We start from the raw sequence: 22,740 nt of genomic DNA, 5'->3' as shown, positions 1-22,740 counted from the left end.
GATCCCAGCTGTTAGGGGGGAAAGGTGCTGTTAAAGACAGCTCTAGTCTGCATTGTGAACCTTACATTCTGAGAGGAAGGACTTCACCAAGCCAACACAAAACACTACAAATCTCTGTTGTTCACAAATTTTAGAGTAAATAAAAGCAAACTAATGATATACATCAAATACCTTAACTGGCCAGACATAATTCCTAGTTCATTTGAGCCGCGGGGGGCAAGAAGCTATCAAAGTGATTTTATTTTTCCAGCACCTTAATGTGAGACAAGTATGAAGGAAAGACAAGTATGAAGGGAAAAGGCTCAAACCAGTATTGGCCAGCAGTAATTTTCAGAGTGATTTCTTTTTTCAGTATAGACTTGGATGTATTTGGACCCCTTGGAGGGGGCGCCGGAGAAGCGGCCCAGAAAGTATTTCCATCTTAAGAAAAATTTAGTTTGGATGCAAAGTGAGTTTTGCGGACCTCAATACAGCCTCGGGAAATCTGAAATACTCCTCTACAGCGTTAATAAAGAAATATAAGTCAAATTGCCTGTTAACTTGCAGCTTCTTCTCCCCCTTCGGCTTCAGCCTGAACTCCTCAAAGCACCGGAGGACAGGAACGGACCTTCTATCGCTTTTGTTTCCTGCGTGGCGGAGACTTAGAAGAACGGCCGATCGCCTACCTGCCTTCCACTTCCCCGGCCGCAGAGCGGTTTGCTGCCGGCTGGGTTCGCCGCCAACCTCACCTACCGGTAGTCTCTTCGGTCTGACTCTTCTGGGATGGGTGGCGGGGGGTGGGGGAGACCTCAGGGGGCGGAGGGACACGAGGAGGCGGGCCTGGCCCTTCCCCCAGAGCCAGGGAGGAGGCGCAGCCAGGACGCAGGTGAAACCGACTCGGCCCTATCCCGGGAACTTTCGCGGTGGTGACTCGTTGCGAGAGGCTAGAGTCGCGCAGGTGCGGCCTGGGAGCCGCCCTCTCTCACTGAGACTGCCGCGGGGACTCAGCCCTGGGGCCACCCGCAGGGGACCCACGGACCTCCTGGCGCGCTCACTGGCTGTGGGCAGCGCTGGCCTCCGCTGCTGATGGGGGCGGCTAGTGCCGCCCCGGGCGCAGGTGACACTCGCCCGGCCAGGGTTTCCTCTGGCTGGGGAGAGCCCCGGGAGGGCGAGACGCAGACACCTCAGGGGCGGAGGACAAGGCAGCGATGGCCCGAGAGCTGAGCCAGGAGGCACTACTGGACTTTCTGTGCCAGGCTGGGGGCCGCGTGACCAACGCTGCCTTGCTGAGCCACTTCAAGAGCTTTCTCCGAGACCCTGACGCGTCCCCCAGCCAGCACCAGCACCGCCGCGAGCTCTTCAAGGGCTTCGTCAACTCGGTCGCCGCAGTGCGCCAGGACCCCGACGGCACCAAGTACGTGGTGCTCAAGAGGAGGTACAGGGACCTTTTAGGGGAGGAGGGGCTGCAGCGACCCCGCGAGCCGCCCGCGGCCCCCCACAGTGCAGGGGGAGCTGCGCCCAGCTCCCCGCGAGGCGCGCGCGGGGGGCAGTCGCCCCAGCAGCAGCCCAGGCGGCGGCGGCGCGAGAAGGAGCCGGAGGAGGAGCCAGCAGGTGCAGCAGCCAGAGCCGCCGACGCAGCTTGCAATGGACTCCCGGTCAGCGGCTCCCGCGCGGCACCCGGGAAGGGCGGCGGATCGAAGGGCAGTCCCGGACAGAGGGCGCCGGTGCCCGCAACTGCAGCGGCAGGGGCCCAGGCGGGAGCGAGGTGCGCGGCGGCGGGGACACAGGGCCGCTGCTGCTGGGAATGCCTCCAGAACAACCTGGCGGGGCTCCCGGGGGAGCTCGGTGCACTCCCGGACTCCGCCACCGCAGAGGAGAAGCCTGCACGGGCTCTGCCTGCCCAGGATGGCCGCGGGGCGTCCAGGGAGCCGGAAGAAGGCGAGCTGGCTGAGCCCGCGCCTGTGCCTGCAACGCATCGCTCGCCTCTCGCCACCGTCGAGGCTGCGACGAGCAGGGCTTCCCCGCCTGCTCTCCTGCCCGGCCCCGCCCCACGCGGAGACCGGCCGGAGCTGCTGACCCCCAGCTCTCTGCATTATTCGACCCTGCAGCAGCAGCAGCAGCGCACTCGAGAGTGGGTGGCCAGGCACCCGCAGGTGCCGGAGGCCCGTGATCAGGGCCCTGTCCGCGCCTGGTCGGTGCTGCCAGACAACTTCCTCCAGCTGTCCTTGGAACCTGGCTCCACGGAGCCTAACTCAGAGCCGCCAGACCCCCGCCTTTCCTCGCACTCTCTCTTTCCTGTTGTTCCGGATGAGCCCTGGGAATCCCGGGCGGGGAACCCTTCATTGACTGTCTTTCGCAGCATTCGATGTCAGCTGTCCCTCCAAGATCTGGATGACTTTGTGGACCAGGAGAGTCATGGCAGTGAGGAGAGCAGCAGCGGGCCCAAAGACTCACCAGGGGCTTCTGAAGAGGGGCTGCAGGTTGTCTTGGGAACCCCAGTTCAGGGGAAGCTCAGGAATCCAGCTGGGGGCCTTTCTGTATCTCGGAAGGAGGGCAGCCCCAGTTGGAGCCCTCAGGATCTCAGAAACAGAGGAGATGGTCACATCTCTCAGCAGGTTCCTGCGGGGGCTAATGGCCTTGCAGGTCACCCCCCGGAGCCTTTGCCTTGGCCAGTTCCTAAGTTAAGGAGGTCCCTCAGGAGGAGCTCTCTGGCAGGGAGAGCCAAATTGTCCTCCTCTGATGAGGAGTACCTTGATGAGGGCTTGCTGAAAAGAAGTCGGCGCCCACCTCGATCCAGGAAGCCCTCCAAGGCAGGAACAGCACCCAGCCCAAGGGTTGATGCAGCTTTATCACCAAAACTTGCAGAGGTTAAGGCTGTTGTGGCTGAGCGGGGCTGGCGACACAGCTTGTGGGCCCCCAGCGGGGAGGGGCCTGCAGCCTGGGCCCCCCACAGAACTTCTGAGCACAAATCATCCCTGGTTCCCCTAGATGCCAGGGAGCATGAGTGGATTGTGAAGCTTGCCAGTGGCTCCTGGATTCAGGTGTGGACTTTGTTCTGGGAGGACCCTCAACTGGCCTTGCACAAAGACTTTCTGACTGGGTACACCGCCTTGCACTGGATAGCCAAACATGGGGACCTCAGGGCTCTTCAGGACTTGGTCTCTGGAGCAAAGAAGGCAGGGATCGTCCTTGATGTAAATGTGAGGTCCAGTTGTGGATATACCCCGCTGCATCTTGCAGCCATTCACGGCCACCAGGGGGTCATCAAATTGCTAGTGCAAAGGTTGGCTTCTCGGGTAAATGTCAGGGACAGCAGTGGGAAGAAGCCATGGCAGTATCTAACCAGTAATACCTCTGGGGAAATATGGCAGCTGTTGGGAGCCCCTCGGGGCAAGCCCATTTTCCCTGTCTATCCCTTAGTTGGAAGTTCTTCCCCGACCAGAAAGGCCAAGAGCAAGGAAATATCTAGAAGTGTCACCCGAAAGACTTCCTTTGCTGCCCTACTCAAAAGTCAGCACAACAAGTGGAAACTGGCCAACCAGTATGAGAAATTCCCCAGTCCAAGGGAAAGAGAAGAGTACAGTGACTGAGGTGGGTCTCTCTGTCCAACACACAGGCAGCACACCCTCACCCTACTCAGTGACAGAATTCAGGGGGAATAGAAAAGCTGCTGAGAGTTGGTAAAGAGGATGGTGGAGTGAGATGGCATTGACCTCCCTGGATCTTATGTCACTACATCCTGGACCTCAAGAGGGCCATCCAAGCTTTTTGAAAGCTGAAGGTCCTTGACTGGAGAAACCTAGACAAGGGGTAGGGCCAGGTGCTTGATATCTAGGAGGCATTCTTACTTTTCCCTTGCCACCATGGATCTGGGCACAGTAAGCCATATTGTTTCCCGAAGCAGGAGTCCCAGGCCTTGGCTAGAGAGGGAACAGATGTCTAACAAAAAGAGAAGCAATTCGAGGAATTGATGAAGCACATGCAAAATCCTCTCTGGCTAGCTCTCTGGCTTCTGTTCATTTGAAGAATAAATCTTGGCTGACACTGGGAAGCACCAGGTTTGAAATCAGATGGCTTTCTTTTTCTTTTTCTTTTTTTTTTTTTGGCATTTAAATCAGTGAAATAAAATTATTACTGGAGAGTAGAGTTCGATTTGAGAAATTCCTCAGCCCTGTTCCCAAGTCTTATTTTGAACTCCTTGCATGGTGGTTAATGGGTAAAATGATTAATGCGTCCTTTGGGTCTTCTCACTGATCAAAGAAGTTGGGTAAGATCCAGTTATGACTTGGACTCCATTCCCAAGAGGAATGACTGTCATTCAGGCCCTGCTTTTTTGTATCAACCCAAAGGGAACTTTCCAAATGTAAAAACCATGTGGCTCATTTGCATAGTGACTGAAACCATCTTTCATGGAAACTCCCTGTGTAACAAACAGAATTATCATTACTAGTTTTCAGTAGGTTTGAATGGCCAACGTTTGTACTCATAAAAAGAGAGAAATGACTTCACTCTGGGGAAACAGTAAGGGTTAAGAGAATGCATCTTTACCAGGACTATCTAAGCTGCTAAATATAATTTTATTTGCACTAAAGTTGTTGCCAATTAAGATTAAATATTAGCCTTTAAGTACTCTATATCTAACATGAAGTGCTCCTTTTTAATTGCTTTTGAAGGGACTGATAACTTGTGAGTTCATGGAGTGAGAGAATGTCTAGTCTATAAACATCAGTAGAACATCAAGATTTCAGAATAAGTTCAAAGAGGGCTGAAATACATGTTCAAGTGGAAATTGTTAATTTTTTATGGGAATGTTTTCATGAGATGTGGCAATGATGCTGTATTTTAAGTCTTTTTGTGTTTCTTCTGGTTATTTTCCCCAATTAAAAGATCAGTAGATCTTCATAATTTATTGTACTTATGCTGATTACTGTTTCTTTCTTTACAAAATTGTGTCTCAGTGAATGCCAAATATTGTTTCTTTGATTTTTTACTTTATGATTTTGCTGAAATAAATATATCTCTTCTGCTAGAATAATAAGCATAATAAATAAATCTAGGAGCTTTTTTCCCTAAAGACCTATATAAGCGATGAAACTTTGTCAAATCAAAGCAAGAAAAATGGTAACCACAGATGGGACACAGTTTGAAGAGATGAAAATTTGAAAGAATACATGATAGACAACTATGCAAATACTCTAGTAAACTAGTAAACATTGTAAACTACTAGTAAGCTGGTGATATTTCAAGGAAAAAATGTCAACTTTAAAAAAAATCCTATAACTGTTTTTACTTTAGCATATTGTTATTACTACATCAATTTATTCAACAGATGGGTTTTGTGTAGTGCTGTGGGATTTATAAAGGTGAGTGGGAGATGACCCCTCCCATCTTGAAATTTAAAATCTAACAATATTTATTATTGATTGCTTTATACCCTAGCTTTTTTTTTTTTTTTTTTTTTTTTGAGACAGAGTCTCAAAAAAAGTTGAGGCTGAAAGTTGCTCAGACTGAAAAGCAGTGATGTGAACCCCACTCACTGCAACCTTTGCCTACCAGGTTCAAGCAATTCTTCTGCCTTGGCCTCCCATGTAGCTGGGATTACAGGCAACCACCACCAGTCCCGGCTAATTTTTGTATTTTTGGTAGAGATGGGGTTTCACCATGTTGGCCAGGCTGGTCTCGAACTCCTGACCTTAAGTGATAAGTTGTATGTTTCAATATTCCCAAGGTGCTGGGATTACAGGCGTGAGCCACTGTGCCTGACCTGTACCTATCTTGCTCCCATGATGTCTTTTAAAGCTGCATTATATCAGAAAATAAGCTTGTAAAATGAGGCAAAGAGAAAAGAAAGATAGTACCAGAAATGAGGACAAACAGCAGCAATGCAAGAAAAAATTTTCAAAGTGTCATAAGTACAAAATACATGCTCTGGAGAGAGCACTTGTTTCAGGAGAGAGAGAAGGAGAGGGAAAGGGAGAGGGAGAGGGAGAGAAGGAGAAAGAAACAGAGAGAAGGAGAAACAGAGAGAGAGAAAAAAACAGAGAGAGAGAAAGAGAAACAGACAGAGAGAGATCCTTTTGGGCTGGAAAAATCAGGTAGGGCTTCATAGAGGCCAGGAATCTTTTAATTGAATGATACTAACTTTCCCAAGAAACCAGCTGTGTTAGTTCTACCACATTCTTGACTTCTGCTTCAGTGTGTGATTTACATAGCACTAGTGTGGCTGATTGTTCACTGGTTAGAACACAATCCTAAGTCTCAAGTTGATTCTTATGATGATTCATCATGTCCCTCATACCTGCCTCTGATCACCTCTTTTACATGGTCAATATGGTATGTTGGGGAGGAGTCAGGGGAGAAGAGGGTGTAGAGAGGTGATTAAAACACAGATCTGATCCTGACACCCTCTTACTCATGTTGTAAAGTCCAGGCCAGGAGGGATGCCAGGACTAGCATACTTTCCCAGCTTTCTGCCAGCCACTCCCTGCCATGAACCCCAAACTTAAGCTACATCAGACCTATTGGGATGCTGGTGGCCCTAAACTCTCAGTTTCTGTCTTGTGCTGAATTTCTTTTACTTAAAAACTCTTTTTGCTATTTTCCTGGTAATCTTATTCCTCAAAGGGTAGTGCAAATGTCATAGCCTATATGAAGATTCTAGGACAAACACCTCCAAGGTGGAAGCTGTATAGCTCCTTCATCAGAATTCTTATAATACTGTGTACATACCTCATTTACAATTTTTGCCACATAGTATTCAAGTAAATTGTATGTCTCAATATTCCTGAAGATTTTGGACATCTGGAGATTAGTGAATATGTTTTCAATTCATCTAGATTTCCAGATATTTATGGAGCATCTACTGTGTGATAAAGACACAATTTCTGCCTTCAAGAGCTCACAGTCTACTGGGGAAGGAGATGTAAGGGTTGGGTCACTGAAAATTGCTTCTAGCACAGTGAGGTAAGTGCACAGATATGTATGTGTGTCAAGACTCTGGGAATTCAGAGAAGGGGACGTTTATGAAGCATTTTCCATGTGCCAGTCTCTTTGGTTATGCTGGAAATACAACATTTAGTAGAATATACCTATTTCCTGCTCTGATGATGCTTTTCTGGATTGGGGAAGTCAGGAGGCAAAAAGGAAGTTAGATAAGCTTTGAAGGGTGAAGTGGAGAAAGAGTTCTGGAAGAATATCCCAGGAGAGGGAAGGGACCTGACCAAAGCCACAGAGTGGTTTGAGGATACTAAGCCACATAACGTGGCAGAAGTGAGGCAGTGCAGAAAGACACGAAGCTAGAAAGGTCATTTAGGACTAGGTTGAAAGAAGGGTCTTTTAGACCTTAGGAAATATAGGCATTTTCTAGGAAGCCAAGGATTGTGAAAACTCCTCCCAAAAAAACTTAGTGTTATTCCAAATCAAGATGTTTTCCTGAAGTCTTAATTTGAAGACAAAAAATATATCAAAGTATTAGATTAAATGTGCTTAAAGTTTCTCTTTCAAAATTTTCTTAGGTCTTCAGTGTGGTTAATGCTTATTTGCTAGCACATAGTGGTAAGCAACAAAGTAAGTTAACAAATGGCAATTTCATTTTAAAAGCAAACGTTAGAAATTGTTGATAAGCTTAGCTCAACACTTTTTTTTTTTCATTTTAGCAGTTGTATGAAAGCTTGTATATAGATTCATTTATTCCTGTATCTTCTCAATTGTTTCTTTCTTGTATTTGCCCTTTTTCTTTCCTACTTGGCAAGATTTGACTTTCTGTTCATGGATTTTTTTTTATGGTCTTTGTCTACTTTTAGCCTAGTGATAATCACTTTTCTGGGGTGAATGCCTACAGGGACAGTTGTACCATTAGCCTTTTGCTGCTGCACCCATTCAGTGTAGATGACATCTTTCTTCCTGTAAACCTTGAGTACGTTGCCAATTTGCTGACCTTTATAATGTCCTTGCACAGTCTGAACTTCATCATCCTTCCGGATGGTCATGGATCAAACATCATACTTCTGTCTTAGCTCTTTGGAAAGAGGGGAAGACATAATCTTCTTGCAAATGTAGGAAAGTGCATTGAAATGCCTTTTGCAGTTCTTGCTTCAGTTAGAAGTCACGAAAGCACTGAATTTCACTTTGGCCACTCTCGCTTCAGTGATGGATGCTCAACACTTTTTGTTGTAGTCATAAAGTAGTGAATTTTAGTGTAATAAATGTACTGTAAATATTAAGTATATATACTGTAGTCTTATTTTATGATAGTAAAATTGCTTATAGTTCAACATTTCAGTGTGTTACACATAGCATGCTGTGAATTCCAGATGCCTTGATTCCTCTATACATTTTTGGGTTTTTTGAGGCAGGGTCTCACTTGGTAACCCAGGCTAGACTGCCGTGTTGCCATCATAGCTCACCGTAACTTCAAAGTCGTGGGCTCAAGAGATCCTCACACCTCAGCCTCTCTAGTAGCTGGGACTATAGGTATACACCATCAGACTCAGCTTTTTTTTTCTTTTTTTTTTTTTTTTTTAGAGACAAGGTCTTTTTGTTACCCAGGCTATGTTGCCCAGGCTGGGTCTCAAACTCCTGGTCTCAGCTTCGCAAAGCACTGAGATTACACGTGTGAGCCACCACACCTGGCACCTGTACATCTTTTTTGTTGTTGTTGAGACATGGTGTCCCGCCGCCACCCAGGCTGGAGTGCAGTGACGCAATCTCAACTCACTGCAGTCTTGACCTCCCAGACTCAAGCCATCCTCCCACCTCAGCTTCTGGAGTAGCTGGAACTATAGGCACACACCGCTGCACCCAGCTAATTTTTTTATTTTTTTGTAGAGATGAAGTCTCACTATGTTGCCCAAGCTGGTCGTGAACTCCTGAGCTTAAGCAATCCTCCAGCCTCAGCCTCCCAAAGTGCTGGGATTACAGATATGAGCCATCATGTCCAGCTCCCCCTATACATTTTAAAAAAGTAACTTTACACATATAATACAATTCACCTATTTTAAACGTACAATTCAATGATTTTTAGTATAATCACACTTATGCAACTATCACCACATTAAGTTCCTGTATAAATCTGAGAGCCACTGATCCAGGCAACAGGAAACCATTGAAGGTTTAATGCAGGAGAGTGACATATAAGCTGGGGTGAAACAGAAATTCTTCTTGCTGCAGTAAAGAAGATAAACTAGAAGCAGAGATCAGTGAAACTATTGTATTATCTTTGTTTTCATATTGGGAATATCAGGAATGTTGACTCAATAAGGTGTTATCCATTGGATTGGATGTATACAGTGAGGAAAATAACTTTGTTGGTGGGGCTGATTTAGTTGATAAGAATTGAGAATTAGGTAAGATGTAAAAGAGTTTCTCCATTTCCTCTCACCCTCAAAATACCCTGGTTTCGTTAATTTTTTTTTCTTTTTTTTGGCAAAGTCTCGTTCTGTTGCCCAGGCTGGAGTGCAGTGGCATGATCTCAACTCACTGCAACCTCTACCTTCTGGGTCCAACAATTCTCATGCCTCAGCCCCCTTAGTAACTGGGATTATAAGCGTGAGCCACCACACCTGGCTAATCTTTTTTTTTAATTATTGTTTTTGAGACAGTCTTGCTCTATCGCCCAGGCTTGAGTGCAATCTTGGCTCACTGCAACCTCCACCTCCCAAGTTCAAGCTATTCCCCTGTCTCAGCCTCTGGATTAGCTGGGATTACAGGCGTTGCCACCACATCCAACTAATTTTAGGGTTTGTTTGTTTGTTTTGGTTTTTTGTTTTTTGAGATGGAGTTTTGCTCATTGCCCAGGCTCCCTGCAACCTCCGCCTCCCAGGTTCAAGTGATTCTCCTGCCTCAGCCTTCCAAGTAGCTGGGATTACAGGCCCAGCTAATTTTTTGTATTTTTAGTAGAGTCAGGGTTTCGCCATGTTGGCCAGGCTGGTCTCCAACTCCTGACCTCTGGTGATCCACCCGTCTCAACCTCCCAAAGTGCTAGGATTACAGGCGTGAGCCACCACACCCAGCCCTAATTTTAGTATTTTTAGTAGATATGGGGTTTCACCATGTTGGCCAGGCCGATCTCAAACTCCTGACCTTAGGTGATCCGCCCGCCTCGGCCTCCCAAAGTGCTGGGATTACAGGTGTGAGCCATTGTGCCTGGCCTAATTTTTGTATTTTTAGTAGAGATGGGGCTTTGCCATGTTCACCAGACTGGTTTCGAACTCTTGGCCTCAAGAGATCCGCCTGCCTCGGCCTCTTAAAGTGCTGGATTACAGGTGTGAGCCATCATGTCTGGCCTGGTTTTGTAATCAAATTACTTCATTCCTGTCATGACCATATAAGTTCATGGTGGCACTGAATCCAGAGTGTAAATTCAATCTCTGTACAAGCTGTTTTGCATAGCAGTGCTGCTGTGTACACTTGGGTTTGTCAACATCAAAACAAATTTAAAATGCTTAAGGAAAGGTTGATAATGTAAGTACTTAAGCTCATGGCAATGAAGCTAGATTGCCTGGCTCCTGTCCTGATTTGGACAAGACCTTCAACTTCTTAGTTTTGTCATTTGTAAGATGGAAATAATACCAATAGAAAATGGGTTTTCTGAGAGGATAAAATGAATTTATACCTGAACAAAGTTCATAGAAAATGTCTGGCACATAGTAGATCCTCAGTAAACATTTGGTATTATTATTTTTAACACCATTCAAAATATACAGTCCACTTAAATTTCCATCTATGCAGAAAGCAAAGAAATCTAGTCGATTAAAAAGGTGCTGCTAAAAATTTATTGATACAGCTAAATAATTTTCATTATGCTTCCATACAAGAAAGATGTCTGGGTTTCTCACTGCAAATGAAAAAGACTATTTAACTATCTCTTGTGTGTAACAATCATTAGCTATTATGTCATTAAACAGAATTATGTCCGATTGATGTCACATAAACTAATTCCAGTCAAGTTAGAAGCTCTGATGTTGTCTGGAACTGAAACTCAGACAGAGCTCTGAAGGAATCAGGCTTATGGAGAGGTGAGGTGTGTGTGTATGTGTGTGTGTGTGTGTGTATAATGCTACTATCACTCATGAACTGGAAAAATCTAACTGGAACCATGCAGTAAACTTTATCAAATTTCTACTAAATTTGGTCACAATGAAGTCACTGAGTTGGATTAAAAAGTATTGATCTGACTATTCCTCCTTCATGATGTGAAAATAACACTTCCTGATCTCTAGCTACCAAGCTTGACTCCTATTTTCTACTTTTTTGGGGGGGGGGGGGGGGGTGGGGGTGAGGGGTGGGGGTTGATCCTTTCATTTATTCAGACTTTACTCATCATCACATTCTGAGCCCCTTTCTGCGTCTACCTCAGCGTCCTCACACAACTCACAGGCTAGAGAGGACTTCAAAGTGTGATCACAGCACTGAGGGATCCCAAGATAGGCAAAAGGGCCTGGGGGAGTGGTGAGGATCCAGCCGGGCCTCATAAAGAAGGTGACATCTGAACTGGGTCTCCAAGAATGAGCCACCACTTAGCCAGGGCCTCTGTTTCCATATTGAATCACTGGAATACAATTTGCTGAATTCAACAGATTGATGACCTGGGCTCAGGTTAATTAGCTTTGTTTATGTTTTACTTTTGTTTTCTCTGTCTCCCCCGCTAGGCTCTCATCCCACAAGAATGGAGACCTCTGCCTGCTTCACTCCCTGCTGTGCTTCCACGTCTGGAGCATGCAGTAGGACCTCAGAGAATGTGTGCTGGAAGAGGGAACACTGATCGGAATTTGTCCTCTGAATGTGCCCACTCACGCTGCAGTGTCAGCTCCTTGAGGACAGCAATGTCATCAGTCCTGTTGATCCCTGGATCAGCACCTAGAAGGGTTTGGCCCATGGTAGGTGCTCACTGACTGGCTGATTACAACAGGGCACAGCAGTAGGCCTTGAAGCTGGGAGTGAACCCCAAATCCTACCTTCAAGCAGGAAGCCCTGCTCCTTTGTATTAGGCGTGAAATGGGGCCTGTGAAGGAGGCGGCAGGAGAGGGGAAAAAATGCTGCCATGGGTTCTTGTGTACACAGAAGACAGTGGCGTGGGAAGACGTGAGCAGGCATAGCCAGGAAATGAACAGAGGACTAAGGCTCGACCCTGAACCTGCTCTCTTAGGTGTCACACCCTCTCCCACTGGAAGCAGGTGAGCGGCCCCCAAGTTCCCTTGGAGATAGAGGCCACATGACCTTGACCTGGCCAATCAGCAGAGCCCATTCTCTTCAGCCATAGTGATTGGCTGAGCTCTGGGCACCTAACCAATCCGGGGCAGAAGGTCAGATCTCCAGGTTGGAACCCTGGGTGAAGAGAAGCTTAATTTCTGTTAGGTTGCTGGAGTGGTTGGTGCCATCTTGTCACCATGAAGAGAAAACCCGCCCAAGAATGACACCAACATAGAGGGAAGTAAGCAGAGCCAAGAGGTTGGCAGAGGTGGTTCCTGGTGCCATTATCCAGCACCCAGCTACCGACCAGGTGAAGTTGCCCTTGCACATAGTCGCTGGCACCGGAGTGACCCTTAGGTCACACACAAAAGTCTGCAGAGCAACTCCAGCTGTGCTCTTTCGTTTTCACAATTAGCAACGTTTTTATAGGTAGCATTCTTGGTTAGCATTCCTAGTTAGGATTTGTAGCTAGAAGTTTACCATGCGGCAGGGCCTTACGACCATCTCTGCTGATGAGGAGACCCTTACTGATCATTATAGGCTCCTCGAGATCGTCAGCCAGGACAGCTTCACCAAGGTGAATGAGGTTCACCAAGTGCCTTCTCACTGGGACCAAGGTGGCTGTGGTCATCCCAAAAGGGCAGCAGAACTCCTCCTCCCTCTAGAGTCTATTCCATGGGGTGACCCCAAGGTCATCAGGCTCTTTCGACACCACAGACACTTTGTTCTTAGCCATGGAGTATGCCAGCAGAGCAGAGCTGGTCCGCCACATCCTAGAGTTGGGTTACATGAAGGCGGAAGAGGCCTGAAGCAAATTCCAGCAGATAGTATCAGCCCTCTAGTACCACCAACAGAAGGGGGATATCCATAGGGACCTGAAGCCCAAGAATTTCCTTGTGGTCCATCACAACATAAAAATAACAGCCTTTGGATTTGAATCCAGGTTCACTGTAGGCCAGAAGCTGGGCACCTTCGGTGGGAGTCCCTCTTATGTGGTCCTGAACTCTTCCATGGCCAAGCATATGATGGGCCCCAGTGGACATGTGAAGCTGGAAAGTCATTCTTTATACCACGGTAACCAGGGCCTGCCATTTATTGGGCAGACTTTGTGGAGCTGAGGAAGCTGATACTGTGTGAGCAATTGTACAAGATCCCACTCTTCGCTCTTCATTTCCAGAGAGCTTCATCAACCTATTTTTGACTGCAGGGAGAGGCCTATACTAGACCACATCATGGAACACCTATGGATCAACACTGGTCAGGAGGAGACACAAAAGTCATTCCAGGAGCTGCTTTCTGATCACCAGGACTCCTGAAAGACAGAGCTCATGGTGTCCATGGGATATGAGGCAGACCACATCCAGTCCTTGTTAGAACAACAATTTGATGATACCATGGCCTGGTACTGAGTCCTGGGCTACAGGAAACTTGATGCAGGGCTCCATCATCAGAGTGAAGTCTTTGCCTTCAGTGGATCCCACCCAATAGTCACTAGCCTTTCCCATCACCTGAAAGAAACTCTTATGCTTTCACCTACAAAACTGGTTAAGAACATTGGGAAAAGGTGCACAGTTCATATGTTCTTCATTTGTTCACCCTTAAGTGTCCAAAGTGTCTTGTCATTCATGCTGGTCTAAATATTGTAGGTTGACATAAAATTTGGGGTATAGTAAGGCCAACAGGTCAGGAAACAAGTATTGTGCAACTGAAAAGATAATTTGTTGCCCACAGTTCCCAAGAGGACAGGCACACAACATGCAGGGCCACACAGGGAAGCACCAGTGGGGGTCAGTAGGCAGAGGGATGGGGAGAGCTGTGGGCAAGAACCTTTGTTGTGCTTCCTTCTCGATTTTGCCCAGGAAAAGCTCCTTGGCAACAGCTTGGATGGGTGGACTGGTGCACAGCAGGTGCCAGCACATGGTGAAGGCCACTGAAGGCTGACAGGAATGCACCTCCCTTAGGGTAGGCTGCAGGAGCCCAGTGCTTCTCATGCTACCCTGGTTGCTGTGGCCACTGCTGCCATTTCCTGCTCAGCACTTCAGCATCTGGTCTGTGCAGCCTGATGATGCCCTCTCTCTTCTACTTTTAAGACTTGTGTGTTTTGTAAAGGCCTTACTGTATGTAAATTAGTTCTCAATTTTAGAAGAAAATACCAAGACAGGTAAGGAGAAGTATTTTTCAAATGCCTATTGGGGCCAAAGCCGCGACTATTTTGAAAGTGTCTAGTTCTTCCATGTACTCTCTTTTCTTTCTTTCCTTCCCTTTTTCCTTTCCTTGTCTCCTTTTTAGAACAGTGAACACTCCCAAATCTAGCAAGTTCTAGCAGGTATTTCTGTACCATCACTTTTTGAAAACTATAATTATTAATCTTACAGGATTTGAAGGTTTTTGCTGTTTGTGTCCCAAAATACAATTAGCTTCCAGTGAATTCTTATCCTTTGGTGTCAACTAGGGAAACATTTCAGGGACATAAATATTGTGAACCAGGTGACATGCCACCATCCCACAATGGGTCTCACTGCCTAAGAGAATGGGCCAGTCATGATAGGGGTAAGACAAGGATTTCATTCTATGACCCTGCTAATGGGCCAGAAATAGTCCCATTTTCTTAGTTATTTGAGGACTGAGAACTTCTCAAGACTTAGTGAATCACATAAGGGTGTTCAGATCAGAGTACAGTATTCAGACTTTCTGATTAAAACTGACTTTTAAAAGTGAGCAAAATGAGTATTCTGCACTGACAGCTTTGCCTGCACTAATGGTTCAGGGAGAGTCACGTGGATTTTTCTTCCTGGAAAGGGCCACAGGAATAGCCATGCCTTTACAGTGTTTGCATGTTGAGTGGATGTTCTTAGTTTTCCACCTAGTTTGACTCTAATAGGTTATATGGAAAATATAAAACCTCTGTGAACCTTGATTTTTCTGTGGAAAGGAGAGAGGAGGAAAGAGAAAAACATACCAATAGTATCAAATCAGCCTCAGGTCTTCAGGGCAGACAGCACTAAAATACACAATATTACTAATGAGTAGCTATAAATGGGGGCTGGGGGAGAACAGAAGGCTGATTTTGCTTTATCTGTAGGCCATATATTCTCACAATAATGACTTTAACTCTGGACTCCTAGGGGGCCATATTAACTAAGTAATGTTTCATAGAAATATGTAATTAACCTATCTGTGGAGGCTCTTTCCATGAATTATGGAAAGATCACAAAATATTGCCCTGGTTTTCTTGGGCAAGATTCCTGATACCCATCAAAAATTCTTGGGAAAGCTGAGTCTAGAACTACTTTTCAAATTTTGGGTGTACACATATCTTTCAGGAGCAGTGTATCGATTATGGATGATCTTACACAAGCATTTTCTCTTCTGATCTTTGTTCTTATTAGCTAATTGTAAAATTCAATCAGGAACTGACAAAGGGGTTGAAACTCAAGTTTACTTGCTACTTGTTAGAATCTTTGAATTGAGGTTTTAATCATCAGTATTGTATTAGTCCGTTCTTACACTGCTATAAAGAACTACCTGAGACTGGGTAATTTATGAATAAAAGAGATTTAATTGACTCACAGTTCTGCAGGCTGTATAGTAAGCATGGCTGAGAGGCCTCAGGAAACTTAAAATCATGGTGGAAGGCAAAGGGGAAACAAACACATCTTAACCATGGCAGACCAGGAGAGAGGGAGAGAGAGGAAGTGCCACACACTTTTAAACCATCAGATCTGGTGAAAACTCACTATCATGAAAACAGCAACCGGGAAGTCCACCCCCATGATTCAATCACTTCTCATCGGGCCTCTCCTCCAACGCATGGGGATTACAATTCGAGATGAAATTTGCATGGGGACACACAGCCAAACCATATCAAGTGTTACTGGTATTTTATATCACTCCATTCTACCCACCCACGCACCCCCCGCCTCCAAACACACACATATACTGTAGCATAGATAATAAATAATTGAATTGTAGCTATACTCTTTTTTTTTTTTTTTTTGAGACCGAGTCTCGCTCTGTCGCCCTGTCTGGAGTGCAGTGGCCGGATCTCAGCTCACTGCAAGCTCCGCCTCCCGGGTTCACGCCATTCTCCTGCCTCAGCCTCCCGAGCAGAGTTTTTTTTTTTTTTTTTAGTAGAGACAGGGTTTCACTGGTTTAGCCAGGATAGTCTCGATCTCCTGACCCCGCGATCCGCCCGTCTCGGCCTCCCAAAGTGCTGGGACCACAGGCTTGAGCCACCGCGCCCAGTAGCTATACTCTTATGCCATAAGATGTGTTTATTTAAGATGTCTCTTAGATTTTCAGTAAAGGAAAGTATCTGCATGTGGTCGCTAACTCTGAGACCACTAAAATTCCGAATCCTGCGAACAGCCTGTGATTCTTTGAGAAGGGAAAAGGATTAATCCCCTGGCCACAGGGCAAAAACAAAAACATCTGCATGCAGAAGTTGTATTAGGTGTCACCTGACCATAACCTTATATCCTTGTTTGTGTCACCTGTGGTCTCTTCTTGTGGTCTCTTGGGTTTTCCTACTAAAAGCTTCCTAGAGGCCACCTGGAGAAGCAGAATGGCACAGCAGGTGGAGTAGTATCAACTGGTGATCTCAGCATTCTGGACACAGGCAGGGCTCTTCAGGCTGCCCTTATTAATGTTTTCCCTGTTATTGTGGTACATTTCTGACTCAAATTCAGTTTTGGAGGCTTTTGTGAGGTACTTCCTCAGGTTCAAAACTCCTTATGTCTTTATTCATTTGAATTGAGTAAAAGAAAATCCTTATTCCTTATAAATTGAAAGCCACAGCATTTAGATACTGGCTTATGATGGAAGTTATGGACCGTTGGTGTTCCTAAAAGGAAAGAGAAAGCTAATATGGGGAGAAGTAAATAAGTATTTTGTGTTGTGAGAAGGTACCACGTGAATACTGCTGTTATCTGATAGGTTTAGGAAATGGATTATTTTGATCAACAAATTATTTGAGTTGAAAGGAATTTCTCACATATGTTTTACATGATGAACAGTTGTAAGAAAATTTAAAAACTACAATGAAATATAGTCAGCACTAAACACAAGTAATTTATGTGTCTCAAAAAACAATGAAAGATTCTTAAGTGCTTTGTGCTTATTGTATTTTGGATGCACAAAACTAAAGTCAGTTGATAAAGGTTGTGTTTTTACAAATTTTACATCTATTTTTGCATCTTGAAGAATTTTATAGTTATACAACTAATACATGTTCATTGTAAAGAAAAATCAATAACACAGATAAAGAAAAAGAAGAAAAAATCTGTCCCTAATTTTGCTACCTTGAACAATCACTGATAATATTTTGTTGTATATATACACTTTCAAAACTTATAACAAAACCAAAACCATCTTGTACATAACTGCCAACCTATTTTATTGTTTGATATATCACTATTTTTTTTTTTCCTTTTGAACTGGAATTCTATATTGAGTTCTGGATAAAGTTTAGGTCTTTAGATGACTAAAAGTAGAACAGTTGAGAAATTATTTGTAGACCAGGCTTTTGCTTCAATGCCATTTCCCTTCTCTGCAGTCTATGGGCAAGGTCCTAAATGAGTTAAGTTTTAAATTATTTTAAAAATCATTATTAGCATTCATTTGACTTGAAGCCATAAATTTTCTTTTGTTTTTAACCAGCTTCTTTGTCCAGTGTTCTGGGTGCATGACTTTTCAGGCAGGCGGCTCCTCCTCCAGGAAACTGGTTGCCTGTTCCCACCCATAGCAGGAAGACAAGAGGGAACTCCCAGCTGTGACCAACCATCTCTCACCTGTAGCTTTTCTGTTTGTTTGTGGGGCAAAGGAGACATTGAGACAGGTGTGGGCCAGTTATGATTTAGGAATGTTTACTATGCTTGATTGCACCATAAAAGGGTCTAGATCTACCAGTACTTTTACTCTTCTTAAAAGCTAAGGAGAGACTATATTAAAAGTACTTTATTTAACATAAGGCTAGGGAAGGAAACATAGAAATCTAAAATATACATTTTTTTTTTTCCTGGTCATACAGATCTTTTAGTTAACGTATTGTCTGAAGATGAAGATTGGTGCCAGTTTTACTTTTCAATAAAATTTTTTAAGCAATTAAAACATTTTCTCAGAAGATATAACCTAATGAGTAACAGATTTGAACCATTTCCAATCCCATATATTCCCTTTTAACTTTTGATTGCATAAGTCTAATCAGCATGCATATTTTATTTTACCTTCTACTATTTTATTTAACAGCATATCCCATATATTAAAATAATTTTCCTTTTTTACATTTTTTATAGCCAGAAGGTCTACCATGATTAATATATTGTAGTTTGTTTAGCTATTTCTTTACTCTTTGACATTGAGTCATTTCTCACTATTACAAATACTGTAGTACGATATATCTTTTTTTTCCCAAATTACAATAGCAGCAAGAAGATATAAATATCTTGTAAAAATAATTACGAGGTTCTTTTATTTCTTGGCTATTTTCCCAGCTGCAGTTTTATAGCTTTTGTTACATTTACCAGCTTGTACTTTGGAAAAATTTAATCATGTTAAAGTGCCACCAGCAAGCATGTCTCTTTAAAGCCATACTAAGAGTGGGTTTTATGTTATTTGCTCATTTTAATGGGTATGCAGAGCAGCTTTTACATTGAGTTGCATATCTATTTGTTTCTAGTGAAACTGTCTTGTTGTATTTTTTTAAAGTCCTTACTGCCACACACCATAAATGTAATGTTGTAATTGCTAGTTATTTATTGCCACGTAACAAATTACCTCAGAGCTTCACAGTTTAAAAAAAAAAAAAGTGAGACACAGCTGGGCGCAGTGGCTCACGCTTGTAATCCCAGCACTTTGGGAGGCCGAGGCGGGTGGATCATGAGGTCAGGAGTTCGAGACCAGCCTGGCCAACACTGTGAAACCCCGTCTCTACTAAAAATACAAAAATCAGCTGGACATGGTGGCGCCTGCCTGTAATCTCAGCTACTCAGGAGGCTGAGGCAGGAGAATTGCTTGAACCAGGGAGGTGGAGGTTGCAGTGAGCTGAGATCGCGCCACTGCACTCCAGCCTGGGGGACAGAGCGAGACTCCATCTCAGGAAAAAAAAAAAAAAAAAAAGTGAAACACTTATCATCTCATAGTTTCTGTAAGTCAGGAACAGCTTAGCTGAGCAGTTTTGGCTCAGGGACTCTCGTGAGGTGGTAGTCAAGACGTCAGTCATAGCTGCAGTCATCTGAACGCTTGCCTGGGTCTGAAGTGTGGTTCTCAGATGGCTCACCCACATGGCTCTTGGTAAAGGCCTCAGTTCCCCTCTAGAGGGCTGACTGAATGTCCTCACCATTTAGTGTCTTGGCAGCTGGCTTCTCTCAGAAATGATCCAAGCAAAAGAGCAAGGAGGAAGCCATGGCATCTTTTATAATGGAGTCGTGGAAGTCACACGCAATCACTTCTGTGGCTCATTAATCCAAGCCACACTCAAGTGGAGGAGAAGAAGCTCCAGCTCTTGAAAGGAGTATCAAAGACTTTTGAACACATTGTGAAACCATCTCATGTACTAATTCATATAAACAACAGTGGAAAATCAGCCTCTCTTGACCTTTCTTTGTTTCTGGTCTGGTTGATGTTTCGTTACTAACTAGAAGTGTGGGAGCACTTGTAGAAGAGCCACTTTCCTGACAGTCTCATTTGGGTTTGTCTTCTTGGTCTATCATTAATGATGTATGGAGTCATATTATTAAAAAGAAAGGAACATATGACAAATTGTTTGGCATATCCCTTCAAATAATCCTTCATCTGCCTGAAAACAAGATTTCCTCTCATTTGGCAGAGTGACAAACAAGAGGATGGGTTGTGATTGGATACTTGGAGGTAGGTGACTAAGGAAGTAGGATACAGGCAGCATGGGCAAAGTAGGAGTTCAGGAAGAAGAGGAGATCAGGAATAGAATGGAGGTGCCAAGGATAAAAACTTCAGAAATACTGGTACAGAAACCAGGTAGAATGGTAGAATCTCTGGGAGTAAAATGTCAAGGGCATAGCAATAAATCCACTTTAATCACTCAGACTTATCCAAAAACACATCTCCAATGCCGCTTTCTTAATGGACTTCTATATATAAAAGCAGTCTCTGTTGGTTTTAGGTTACAAATAGAAACCAGTTACAAGAGACAAGACTGCCTCATGTCATGTAATTCAAGGTAACATACTGAGTATATTAGGGTTCCCTAGAGGGAGAGAACTAATAGGATAGATGTATATATGAAGGGGAGTTTACTAAGGCGTACTGACTCACAATCACAAGGTGAAGTCCCACAACAGGCTGTCTGCAAGCTGAGGAGCAAGGAAGCCAGTCCAAGTCCCAAAACCTCAAAAGTAGGGAAGCCAACAGCATAGCCTTCAGTCTGTGGCCCAAGGCCCAAGAGCCCCTGGCAGATCACTGGTGTAAGTCCAAGACTCCCAAAGCTGCAGAACTTGGAATCTGATGTTTGAGGGCAGGAAGCATCCAGTATGGGAGAAAGACAAAGGTGGGAAGACTCAGCGAGTCTGCTCATTCCACTTTCTTCTGCCTGCTTTATTCTAGGCACAATGGCAGTTGATTAGATGGTGCCCATCCAGATTGAGGATGGGTCTACCTCTCCCAGTCCACTGACTCAAATGTTAATCTCCTTTGTCAACACCCTCACAGACACTCTCACAGACCTTGGAACAATACTTTGCACCCTTCAGTCCAATTGAGTTGACACTCAACATTAACCATCACACTGAGTATTAAAATTTTTTTTTTGCCTTACTATTTAAAGATTAGAAAGCATTGCTTATTGGATGCTAGTTATATCCATACCAATTATTCACTTTATAAGGATCCTGAAAAACATTTTACTTAGTAATAATGTCTTACAAATTATTTATTGACTAGGCTAAATGTGCATCTGGTGATATTGAAATAAGCCAGTAGGCAAGGATTTAATGACCAGAAACCCAAAAGCAAGTACAATAAAAACAAAGATAGATAGCTGGGACCTAATTAAACTAAAGAGCTTTTGCGCAGCAAAAGGAACAGTCAGCAGAGTAAACAGACAACCCACAGAGTGGGAGAAAATCTTCACAATCTATACGTCTGACAAAGGACTAATCTTCTAGAATCTACAGCTAACTCAAACAAATCAGTAAGAAAAAAACAATCCCATCAAAAAGTGGGCTAAGGACATGAATAGACAGTTCTCAAAAGAAGATACGCAAATGGCCAACAAACATGAAAAAATTCTCAACATCACTAATGATCAGGGAAATGCAAACCAAAACCACATTGCAATACCACCTCACTCCTGCAAGAATGTCCATAATCAAACAATTAAAAAATGGTAGATGTTGGTGTGGATGCAGCGATCAGGGAACACTTCTACACTGCTGGTGGGAATGTAAACTAGTACAGCCGCTATGGAAAACAGTGTGGAGATTCCTTAAAGAATTAAAAGTAGAACTACCATTTGATCCAGCAATCCCACTACTGGGTATCTACCCAGAGGAAAAGAAGGTATTATTCAGAAAAGGCACTTGCACACGTATGTTTATAGCAGCACAATTCACATTTGCAAAATTGTGGAACCAACCCAAATTACCATCAATCAACAAATAGATTAAAAAAAAACCTGTGGTATATATATACAATGGAATACTATGCGGCCATAAAAAAGAATGAATCAACAGCATTTGCAATGACCTGAATGAGACTGGAGTTTTTTTTCTAAGTGAAGTAACTCAGGAATGGAAAACAAAATATTGTATGTTCTCACTGATATGTGGGAGCTAAGCTGTGAGGACACAAAGGCATAAGAATGATACAGTGGACTTTGGGGACTTGCGGGGAAGAGTGGGAGAGGGGTGAGGGACAGAAGACTACAAATATGGTACAGTGTTTACTGCTTGGATGATGTGTGCACCAGGATCTCACAAATCACCACTAAAGAACTTACTCATGTAATCAAATACCACCTGTACCCCAATAACTTATGGAAAAATAAAATAATAATAATAATAATAATAATAAAAGAAGCCAGAAGGGAACAGAACAGATACCCATTAATTCATCATTTTCTAGGGTTAGAAATGTTAAGGACCATTCACTGAACTCTACCACCCTGCCCTATCTATCCAACTCCTTCCTGGGGTTATACGATGTTGCAAAATGCTATGCCTGGAGTTCCAACCTGCATCGTCCTTGAAGGGTTCTTAGCAGCCCTTCCTGGCCTAAGTAGAGAAAGCCTAATTTCAAGCACCTCAAACTTATCATTATGTATACTTGATTTACTTACAAGTCAGGTTATCATAAAACCTTTTCACCAAGAAATTCCTCTTCTGGGAATTTATCCTACAGAGATATGCATGGGTACAAAATTGCATAAGTAGAAGTCTTTTCATTCCAGCATTGTTTGTAATGTTAAAAAAATTGGAAAAGACATAAATGCTAATGAGAATCAGGAAGAGATCAATACAATAAAATAACTTCCGGCCATAAAGAAGAATGAGGCAGTTTCAAATATTGATATGGAACAATCTCTCAAGATATGGACAAACA

At 44.1% G+C, this 22,740-nt stretch overlaps 1 protein-coding gene, 2 long non-coding RNA genes and 1 pseudogene across 3 annotated transcripts; 3 read left to right on the top strand and 1 right to left on the bottom strand.

Moving 5' to 3' along the window:
- The first annotated feature begins 817 nt into the window (after window positions 1-817).
- SOWAHB (sosondowah ankyrin repeat domain family member B) lies at window positions 818-5,442 on the top strand. The gene has a single exon (XM_021938478.2). The coding sequence runs from the start codon at window positions 1,188-1,190 to the stop codon at window positions 3,567-3,569; it is 2,382 nt and encodes a 793-aa protein (XP_021794170.2). The 5' UTR covers window positions 818-1,187; the 3' UTR covers window positions 3,570-5,442.
- A 2,223-nt stretch (window positions 5,443-7,665) lies between these two features.
- On the bottom strand, window positions 7,666-8,644 carry LOC101011535 (annotated as a pseudogene).
- A 1,532-nt stretch (window positions 8,645-10,176) lies between these two features.
- On the top strand, window positions 10,177-12,154 carry LOC101006749. The gene is made up of 2 exons (XR_004182784.1): window positions 10,177-10,994; window positions 11,628-12,154. It is a non-coding gene; the product is annotated as an uncharacterized LOC101006749 (long non-coding RNA).
- Window positions 12,155-12,158: 4 nt separating this feature from the next.
- On the top strand, window positions 12,159-14,551 carry LOC116274189. Its single transcript, XR_004182783.1, has 2 exons — window positions 12,159-12,478; window positions 13,112-14,551. It is a non-coding gene; the product is annotated as an uncharacterized LOC116274189 (long non-coding RNA).
- Window positions 14,552-22,740: the final 8,189 nt, after the last annotated feature.

This window comes from Papio anubis, chromosome 3 (assembly GCF_008728515.1).
Source record: "Papio anubis isolate 15944 chromosome 3, Panubis1.0, whole genome shotgun sequence".
In the NCBI taxonomy this organism is placed as follows: domain Eukaryota; kingdom Metazoa; phylum Chordata; class Mammalia; order Primates; family Cercopithecidae; genus Papio; species Papio anubis.
This window is presented reverse-complemented; position numbering and strand designations above follow the sequence as displayed.

Bases quoted from the DNA above. Each gene is read 5' to 3' on its own strand.
- SOWAHB (XM_021938478.2), top strand. From the start codon at position 1,188: ATGGCCCGAGAGCTGAGCCAGGAGGCACTACTGGACTTTCTGTGCCAG.